This window comes from Corvus brachyrhynchos, unplaced genomic scaffold (assembly GCF_000691975.1).
Source record: "Corvus brachyrhynchos isolate BGI_N302 unplaced genomic scaffold, ASM69197v1 scaffold94, whole genome shotgun sequence".
NCBI classification, from domain to species: Eukaryota; Metazoa; Chordata; class Aves; order Passeriformes; family Corvidae; genus Corvus; species Corvus brachyrhynchos.
Window position 1 is genome coordinate 490,551 of NW_008238330.1, and position 10,521 is coordinate 501,071.

General features: G+C 38.3%; 1 protein-coding gene across 5 annotated transcripts in view; it reads left to right on the forward strand.

Moving 5' to 3' along the window:
- RALA (RALA Ras like proto-oncogene A) overlaps window positions 1–10,112 on the forward strand; it is a 28,975-nt gene extending 18,863 nt beyond the window's left edge. For all 5 annotated transcript variants that reach the window (XM_017734626.1, XM_017734624.1, XM_008633827.2 and 2 more), the window contains exons 3-5: window positions 201–409; window positions 4,236–4,410; window positions 8,175–10,112. In XM_017734626.1, the coding sequence (XP_017590115.1) occupies window positions 201–409; window positions 4,236–4,410; window positions 8,175–8,297 (507 nt within the window). In that variant the 3' untranslated portion in view covers window positions 8,298–10,112. The remainder of the gene's footprint in view (window positions 1–200; window positions 410–4,235; window positions 4,411–8,174) is intronic.
- Window positions 10,113–10,521: the final 409 nt, after the last annotated feature.

A 10,521-nucleotide genomic window follows, 5' to 3' on the forward strand; every position in this document is an offset into this window, starting at 1 on the left:
GGAAAGCAAAAACCTGAAAACTGTTTGGGCTGATGAAGTCTGCTTTAACTACGAGTTGTTTATGTACTTCACAGGGCCTAAATGCATAATGCTTTGTTATTAATTACAGTACCCATTTAAGATGTTTGCTATATCCTTATGTGCAAACAGAAGCCATTGCCTTGTACAGGCATTTTACATCATGAAGGTTTTTTTTCTAGTTTGTTGAAGACTATGAGCCCACCAAAGCAGATAGCTACAGGAAAAAGGTGGTTCTGGATGGGGAAGAAGTCCAAATTGATATATTGGATACAGCAGGGCAGGAGGACTATGCTGCAATTAGAGACAACTACTTCCGAAGTGGAGAAGGTTTTCTTTGTGTCTTCTCTATTACAGAGCTGGAATCCTTTGCAGCAACTGCAGACTTCAGGTAAGTTACAAGGCAAGATAATCATTCTAATTACACTGAGATGATTGAAAGTGATTTTTTTTGTGTGTGTTTTGTAATATCCTTTTGATGGTCCAGATTGGATGGCAGCTCTTACTGTTGTCACGTAATGTTTTGAACAGATGCCTAGCCAGGCCTTTGCTATCTGTACCACTTCAGATGTCTTAGCTGCTGTGTTTCTCTGAATACCAGAAAGGCTATTGCCACAGAGCAGATACACAGCAACATTCAGAAGACAGCTGGCTCACCACAGTCTCAATCACAGACTGAGTCATATTAAAACTCCTATGATAGTAATAGAATATTATACAGGCGGCAGCATATTATAGGTGTTTAATTTCAGTTGGGAGAGAAAACATTTAAATCACTCATTACTGTATTTTTAGAAAAAGACAAAAGATATCAGAAAACAGTTTTACCAGTTCAAAGTGTAGTGAAATAGGAAAGGCCGTAATATTTGAAAGAAAATTAAGTAAACAAATATAAGGAGTTATCTGCATCCCATTGAAATTAGTCTTTTTGGAGATGCTGTCACAATTCAACTTAAATAGCACTAAGTAGCAGAATATGTTTAATATCTCTAAGGGAGAAGGAAGAGGTATGGAGAGGGGAGAAAGTGAATTTTTTATCTTCTGGTGGTTTTTTAAAAATTTGTGTCTCTATATGTCTGTGTTTATATATTTTGAGAGAGGGAGGAGCAGGCCTTGTTTGTTTGCACGCTTATGCTGGGTACTGTCAATCATGGAGGACAGTTTAGTATAGTTCAGCTCCCCTGAACTGTAACTTTAGTATAGTTTGCTCCCAGTGCAAAATTACCTATTCAGATCTGTTTGAAATCATGCCATTGCTTCAAAGTACATGATCTTTGGCCTTAGAAAAAGTCCTACCTTCCAATAAAGATGTAAGTTAACAGTATACATGTTGATACAGGAAAAATGAAAGAAAAAATCCCTTCAAGTAAAGATATTAAAATTCTCCCCAATCCAAATATGAAAGTGAACCGTAGAGGACTAAATGCTGAAATGTAACTCAGAAAAATATATTTTTCTGCTCTGTGTAAAAGTAATCTGGATCTCTTGAAGGTACAGTTAAAGTACCTTTATCACTGTTGAGTAGTCTAAGGGCATACTACTTAAGAGCCAAATATTAAAGAAAGTGAGAAGAAGAACTTGGATGTTTGTTTTCGTGGAGTTTCGTTCTGCTGGCATGGCAGACCTCCAATAGGAGCGCTCTTTGCTGCTATTCAGTGGGGTTCCTGGTATACTCTGAAATGCCATTGCTCCAAGTAATTTTTTTCAATAGCATACAGACCTGCAATGACTATCGGTAGTTTGATAAAATCTGGCCTTGCTTTGAGTAGAATTGGTCTGGCTCTCATGGCGTGGGGTTTTTTTAAGTTCTACATTTTAAGCTGGCACATCATTTCTTGTTTAGTCTTCAGAAGGAGCTCAAAGGAGAATATGAGTATTGTCATCTGGATTACTGTCAGATTAACTTTTTACATGGTGAAATTGTTTGGCATCTGTGGTGGTTTGATCTGGCATTTATCCCAGGTACCCATCAAAGCCCCTGTATCTCTTCCCTCCTCAGCTGGACAGGGAAGAGAAAATACAGTGAAAGGCTGAGGAGTTTAGGACAAGAAAAGATCACTTACTGATTACCATCACAGGCAAAACAGACACAACTTGGGGAAACGAATTGAATTTATTGCCAATCAAAATCAGAGCAGGATAATGAGAAGTAAAACTAGCCTTAAAAATACCTTCCACCTCACCCCTCCCTACTTCCCAGGCTCTAACTTCTCCCTCCCAGTAGTGCAGGGAGACAGGGAATGGGGATTACAGTCAGTTCATCATTGTTCCTGCTGTTGCACCTTCCTCAGGGAGATGAGTCCTTCCCCTGCTCCACTGGGGAGTCCCTCCCATGGGAGACAGTTATCCATGAACTTTTCCAGTGTGAGTCCTTCCCACAAGCTGCAGCTCACTAACTGCTCAAGCATAGGTCCCTTTCCATGGGCTGCAGTCCTTCAGGAACAGACTGCTCCAGTATAGGTCCCCCACAGGGTCACAATTCCTGCCAGTAAACCTACTTTAGCATGGACCCGTCTCTCTAGGGTCCCACAGTTCCCTGCCAGGAGTGTACCCCAGCATGGGGTGTCCTCCATGGACTGAAGGGGAATCCCAGCTCTGGTGCCTGGAGCACTTCCTCCCCCTTCTTCACTGACCTTAGTACTATGTATATAGTTGTTCCTCTCACATATTCTCACTCCTTTCCTTTTTGAGTGCAATTGTATCTGTGCAGTAACTTCTTTCCTTTTTAAAGAAGTTTTCACAGAGGTGTTACTACCATTGGCTTGGCCTTGGCCAGTGGTGGGTCTGTCCCAGAGCCGGCTGGCATTGGCTCTGCCAGTAACGGACATGGGAGAATCTCCTGGCAGCTTCTCACAGAAGCCACACCTATAGACCCACCACAAACAAAGCCTTGTCACACTAACCCAGTATAGCATTGCCTGGATAACTAGTGTTGAAAACTACTAGTTTTTACCAGAAGTCTTATTTACACAGGTAGTTATTTACAGGTACTGCCATGATGCACTGAGTTTTCTTCTGGCCACCTTCCTAATCCCCTGGCTATTCAAACTACTTTTACTCTTTTAAAACATTTGCACTGATATTTGTGTGGAAGAGGAGAAATGTTGCTTTTTAATTCTACCTCCTACATAAATGTGGTGTCACAGTCTGCCTCAAATGTACAGTTTTTAAAAAAATTATGGACTATCTGCAGTTTCTCAGCTCTGTGAGTAGGCCTCCTCCAAAGACTACATGCTATTCAGAGCTTTTTATAATGTGAGCATCCTGCCATATACCAAATCAAGGCCCTTAAGAATAGCAATTACTTAACTGTCTTCAGCTTCTCTCCCTTCAACTTTAAATTTGGTTTCCCCTCAGCCAGCAAAAGAAATCTATTTCTCTGTGCTTTTTGTCAATCTTTCAGAAATTGCTCCATGATAAAGAGCTACATTTCACAACTAACTTTATACTCACTTTTTCATAGACAAAATACAGAATAATCTTTTCTGAGACAACTCTTCTTCCTGATAGTATTAATGCATTTTCAATTAGAAGAGAACTTCCATTATTTTTTAAAGTGTCGAGGACTTACATACCAAACTATTTGTAGTATTGAGTTTTATTTATAGTTTTAAACCTTTCATCCTAGGAGTAAGTACAGTAGAAGGGTCTATCCTTAAAAATCTGATGCATATACAGCTTGTGTCTGTATACTGACTTATAATTGAAGGAAGATCTCTGGAAAGACTGAATATAATTGACTTGAGAAAGATTCCTGAAAGGAAGAGATTTTCTCTTGATATGCTATGGACCATTTTATCAGCTTTAAATGGCACATTTTGTTAGGAAAGAATCAGCTGTAAAACTGAAGCTTGAATAACTTAAAAATGGCCATCAAAAATAGTAATGTAAAGACAAAGGTAAATGCTCTCAAGTAACACTGTTAAAGGGAATGAATTATTAATATAAATTCTCACCTAAACCAATCCTGTTCTATTTTTTTCATTTCTTACTGACTCAGCTCCTTCCTTCCTGGAGGACTAGTTGTCTATCTCTGTCTTCATTCTGTATAATGTCATAATTAAGTTTAAGAATTTCCTGTTATATAAACTACATAAAAGAAATAAGTGGCTTTTCACTGGAAGATGTAAAAGTATTTCGTCTGAGTTCTTCTTTCTGTGTTCTAAGAATGGTACTCTATGCAAAGCTGCCTTTTTTTTTTTTTTTTTCTTCTCCAGGGAACAAATCTTAAGAGTAAAAGAAGATGAGAATGTTCCTTTTTTGCTAGTTGGTAATAAATCAGATTTGGAAGATAAAAGGCAAGTTTCTGTAGAGGAAGCAAAAAACAGAGCTGATCAGTGGAATGTTAATTATGTGGAAACCTCTGCAAAAACACGAGCTAATGTTGACAAGGTAATAACTGGCCTCTTAAACAATCTGTCCATCAGTTTTTACTTTATCCCTCTTTTTCATGGGTCATACTCCTTATGTTCTTAATTTTAGCATTAATTTCGTGGAATTTTAATCAAATACTTTTCTTCCTTAGCTTGCAAGGAGTACATGACTTGGTGACTCCTTGTAGAACAGTGAAAATGTTAGGCATAACACATTTATTCCATTCTAAACTTCAAGGAATCATTATTATTATCCAAGACATGACACAAGACCTGATAAAATTTTCTTGGGTCAGCTTTTTTGGCCTGGACTTCATACTGACTGCATTTTCTGTAACTAGAGGACAGTCTGCTTCTGAACAGTGACAAATACTTTCTGATCCTCAGTCAGAATAAATCACCTTATAAAAGCAAATAAGGGAGAGATTTGAGCCTTCCCTACCCTCATTTAACTATCTGCCTCTTTGTATGTTGTCTCAATGAAGAGTGGATGAACCCAAAAAGCCATGAAAAGCCTAGAAGTGCCTCATGAGTTTTCAGAGATAAGACCTGGTTCAGAAGCTCATAAGATAAAGAGAATATTTGTCTTCAAAAAAAGAAAATGCTGATTAGTTGTAAGTGCTTCAGCAAGAATGTGAGTTCTTGCAATTCAGAATAACTGTCAGCCTAGTAGACTGTAAGAGTAACAGATGTGTGGCAAAAGAAATAAGTAGGTTTAGTGCAATGTGCCAACCTTTCAGAGCTGTTGACAAAGTTGATCCCATATTGAATCACTGGTCTGAGTTGAAAGAGACTTTAAAGATCATCTAGTTCCAACCCCTGTGCCATGGGCAAGGATACTCACTACTCAATCAGGTTGCTCAGGGCCCCATCCAACCAGGCTTTGAACACATCCAGAGCTCAGGCATCCACAACATCTCTGGAAGGGGCAGCCCTTTCCAGTGCCTCACTGCCCTCACAATAAAGAATTTTTTTACAGTTAATCATTTAAATCTCTCCCCTTTTAGATCAAAATTGTTACCCCAAGAACAATCACAAGCTGCCCATGTAAAAAGATGTATTTTTCTGTCTTTATTTTTTTTATAAGCCTCCTTTAAAAACTGAAAGGCTGCAGTAAGATCTCCCCGGAGCATTCTCCTCTTTAGTATGAATAATCCCAGCTTTCTTAGTTTGTCTTCATAGCAGAGCTGCTCCAGCCCACTGAGCATCTTTGTGGCATCCTCTGGACCCACTCCAAAAGGTCCGTGTTTTTTCTTGTGCTGAGGACCCCACACCTGGGCACAGCACTGCAGATGAGGTCTCATGTGATCAGGGTAGAAGGGGACAATCACCTACCTTGACCTGTTGGCCAATCTTCTTTTGCTGCAGCCCGGGATACTATTGGCCTTCTGGGCTGTGAGTCCACACTGCCAGGTCATGTCCAGCTTTTCACCCATGAAAGCCCCCAAGTCCTTGTCTACAGGGCTGTTCTCAACAAGTTCATCTCCCCGTCTGTACTCATGTCCGGGGTTGCCCTGATCCAGATGCTGCACCTGCACTTGGTGAAAAATTTTCTAATGTAAATCTGTATGTATGAGCTGTCAATTGCAGTATGAGAGCTGTAATTCAAGTTCTCTTCTGCAATAACTTAAACTCAACTGTTGGTTGAATCCTGTCAGTTATCTTACTGAAGAAACTGATGGTTCAGTACTATAGTAATTTACCCTACAGAACAGCACTGAGTTCTTAAGTCAGTCAAATACAGCAGAACTTATCCTCATTGTTGAATACAGCTCTGATTTTTTTGTTGTTGTTAAGAACTAACACATCTTTTAGTTTTGGTTAGTAATTGCAGTTAACAGCTATCTATTACAGTTGTAAAAATTTGCAGCTCTTCAAATCCACTTCATTATTGTTTAGAAGCTGGGGAAAAAAGTGCATGTAATATATTTTTTCAATAGCTCTTGGGTCAATAGCCTTTGCACATACGTGGTAAGCTACCAGAGAGCTCCAGGTTTCTTTTCGGAGCTGATGGCATAATGGATCCAGATTTGCATGTGTTGTATAGATTTAAGGTTTGACAGCCCATAAATGAGGCCTTGTTGGCACAAGTGAATACTGGGTATTCTTAGCTACTTGAAGCATATGAAGTTTTGGAGTTTGTTACACAAATTTGGGTTGCTATTGTATAAGAAATCTGGCCTCTCTGAATTCCAGAATAGTGATTTTACTCACTTGAGAAAAACACAGCCAGCCTCCACTCAATTTGGCAGCAATGACCCACTAAACATTTTCTCAGAAGGTTATGTATCCCAGACAGCTACTGTTGTACCGTATCAGTTATAGCTGATATAACTTAAGCAAGTTGACAGTTGCATCTTGCCATTAGCACGGATTTAAATACAAGAAGCTTAGCACACATTTAAAAATCTAGAGGCAAGTTCATTTCTTGATGGAAATGTTTAGTTCCATTGATTTTCTTTGGATTTCATGTGATGAAGGTTGATACTTTTCATACAGTCAATATGAGATTAATGTCATAAAAACCTACTGAGCTCTGCAGAGGAGCTTTTCAGCCCCTGCACTGTCCATGTTTCACAGAAATGGATCAAGTCCCTTGACATAGAGGTATTGCTTAGTTCAAATTTCAGAGTATCACAGAATCACAGAATATTCTGAGTTGGAAGGGACCCACAAGGATCATTGAGTGCAACTCTTAAGTGAATGGCCCATATAGGGATCAAACCCATGACCTTGGCATTATCAGCACCATGCTCTGACCAGCTGAGCTCATCTCAGGGCTGAAAAAAGAAGCCTAAAGCACCTGATATTCCCAGGGAGTCTCCCATTCAAAATTCAAGTACTAACCACGTGTGATCCTGCTTAGCTTCTGAGAGACTGGGTGTTCTCAGGGTGGTAGGGTATCTAGAGACTCTCTCCTGAGGGAGAAGTTACAGAATTGCTCAGCTGATTTCATACAGTAAAATTATAAAGATGTATCTATATTATTTGCTGTAACCTTCTGTAAGTCAAGTCAAAATCTGCTGTTCAAATTAGTAAAGTAGCTTTAAGCAGTCCAATCATAAAGCCTTAACTGTCTGTCAGTAGGATTGTCTCACGTAAGTCAGTGGTGTATCTCCAACTTTGTCACATTCGTTTCCTACTAAACCATTTGATGAAAGTGAACTTCATGTGTACTTTAAGATTGTAATATGGCAGCTGCAGCCAAGATTACCTGATATAAGAAATTGCTTATGTAGTTGTATGATTGAGAACTTGGCTTTAAAGGAAATGCTGGGTTGTTTTTTTTTCCTAGTCACTTTGTGCTTAGACTTGCATCATGCAGCATACGATACATACATTTCAGTGTATTGCTACTGCTCCATTAGTATGTTTCTAAAATTGGATGTTGCACTTTTTCAACCTTTGCAGTTCATCACTTAAAGTACTCAAGAGGTAAACTGATTTCCTTAAGTCTCCTCAGTAGTATGTACATACAACATCTGAAAATCTTTGCTGGTGATGAGACCCTTGTTTCAATTCTTGTTTAAAATTGTCTGACAGGATTCATAAGCAAATATCAGAAGACAGGGGAATGTTATGGTGCCATGAAACAAGCAGGATTGCATCATATCAACTTGGCCTTCAAAACCAGTGTCAGATTTGTTGGATTAATATTTGTTTGCTCAAACTGGTTGCATATAATTGATTCTATTCTAAACAACTGAAGTGGGTATCAGTGATAGCTTAAATTAACTCATGTCTGTGATTGTTTTTGCATTTATCTTCTTACATCTTTTTTAGGTGTTTTTTGATTTAATGAGAGAAATTAGAGCCAGAAAAATGGAAGACAGCAAAGAAAAGAATGGGAAGAAGAAAAGAAAAAGCCTAGCTAAGAGGATCAGAGAAAGATGTTGCATTTTATAAACAAAAGCTTGGATTCCTTTCCTACCCTGACCATACTAATAAAAACCATAATTTATAAGCATGCCATTGAAGGCTGAAGTGACTGAAATTACCCTAACATGTTGGAAAATGTAATGTACCACTAAAAGCATGATTTGGAGCTGCCCTGAAAGTCAAATTCACTGAAAACAAATTATGTGGCTTCAAGAGAAGCAAAGTTGAGTCCATTTCATAATTGCCTACCTTCTCACATTTCTTCTGAATGTAGTGTTTCATAGGTAGTCTTTTCTTTAATAGTGAACAGAGGAGCAAAGTATTACTTTGTGGATTCTTATAAAGCATACTTTTTATCACTGGTATTTGTCAATTCATCTTGTCTTCTGTTGCCTTGAAAATTACAATTGTGAACACAATACCTAACAAAGCAGTACGCAGCTGTTTTGCCATGGAGTTATGCAAATTAGAAAAGAATAATGTATATGCGAACAGCTATGTTGAGGAAAACTATATGTGGTTCTGCATTACCTGATTAACTTAGAAGAGCGATGTAATCTTTTACATTGAAACATTTGAATATGCCTTAATTTTAAAACCCAAACATAGTAGGTTGCTTAATCAAGGGTGTATTTTCAACTCTGTTGCATGGAGACTGTCCCTGCGCATCAGTGCGAGACTGCCCTCTCTGTGGAGTGCAGTTACATGGATGATTTCACTCACTAGCTGTCTGCTAGCAGTGTCTGTTCTTTAAATGTGTGCCATACTCTGGTATTGTGAATGATACAGAGCATATTCTGTCATGTATAACTTGGTAGAGAATATGGTATCTTGAAACTAGAAGGTCAGAACACACATAAGACTGAAGTCATAAGCCTATGGCACATCTAAGCCTGGAATGGTTGTTTAAAATTTAACGTGCTGGTACCTTGAAACTTTTGCGCATAGATTTTTGTCTAGATGTTCCTTGGGTTTTAACTCCCTGGAATTGGGTGGAGTGGGGCTGATCTAGTAGCGCTTATGTGTTTTAAGATGTTGTCCGGGAAATTCTGGTTAATTTATTTTGTGTTCCTAATACTTAGCTATGGGAACATGGTGTTATGCTGAAGCTCTTTGCAGGTTTTGTATTGTTTAGTCTATGTTGATTTTCAAATGGGGAACAGTGTAGCTACTTTTTCTAGTTAAAGTTGATATCAAACAATCAAATGTGCTTTGCAATACAGAAACCTTTAACATGCACATCCAAAATCCCCAAACAAAGCATACTGCCTCAGTTGCTTCAGAACAACAAGAATACCTAGCACATGGTTAGTGTGCTACATCTTAACTAAAAATATACCAGAATGTTTTGAGGGTTTTGGACTCCTCTGGGGTGAGACAGGCTAGATCAATTCCACAAAGTGTTACACTTTTTATACATGTATAAGCCTATAACTGACAATTTAAAATGTGCTCAAGCAAACTAGGTAACAAATACTTAACTTTCATGCTACCAGACATTTTAGGGACTCAAGTCTTAGGAGTTGTATTTGTCATGTTAAATATTTATCAGTAGGAATTTTGTATGTGCATTTAGTACACTGCCAAGGGCAGAATAAAAGTTACTCATGTAACTGGCAAATATAAGCCAGTCTTCATCTTACTGTGTACTCATTTGGGTCTATTTAGCCAGGGAGTCTAACCACTAACATTGTGACTTTGCTTTGGAACCTGCATACTGGGAACCGAGGTGTTATGAAGCCACTGGACACACAAAACTTGTCTTGGCTGATGCCTTATCCTGTCCTTTTATTTGCTATTTGAGCCATTGAAAGATGAATAAACTTCCATTTTTCTAAAATACTTGTGCAGTGTTAATTGATAACAACATTATTCATAAACATTGCTGATGCCAATTGTCTAGCAGTTAAACCTAAGTACTCTAGAAGGCTGGTTTGTGTGCATGAAGAAAATTGTACATTAAACCCAATTAGTCTGATAAAAAGCCACTTTGTAAAAGCTGAGATTATGTATGTGCTACTTTTTATCCACTGGTAATGTGCTTAGTTGCTACAAGACTACCTCAAAACAAGCAATAAACTGAGGTAAGCTTGTTCCAGAATTACTTTTCCATAACAATGGAAAGTGAGATTTAAAAAACAAACAAATGAGCAACAACTAAAAACTCCAAACAAACAAAACCCCAAACCAAAGAAAGGACAAGCTACATAAGTTTTAATAAAATAAAAATACATTCTAAGTAATTTTCTGC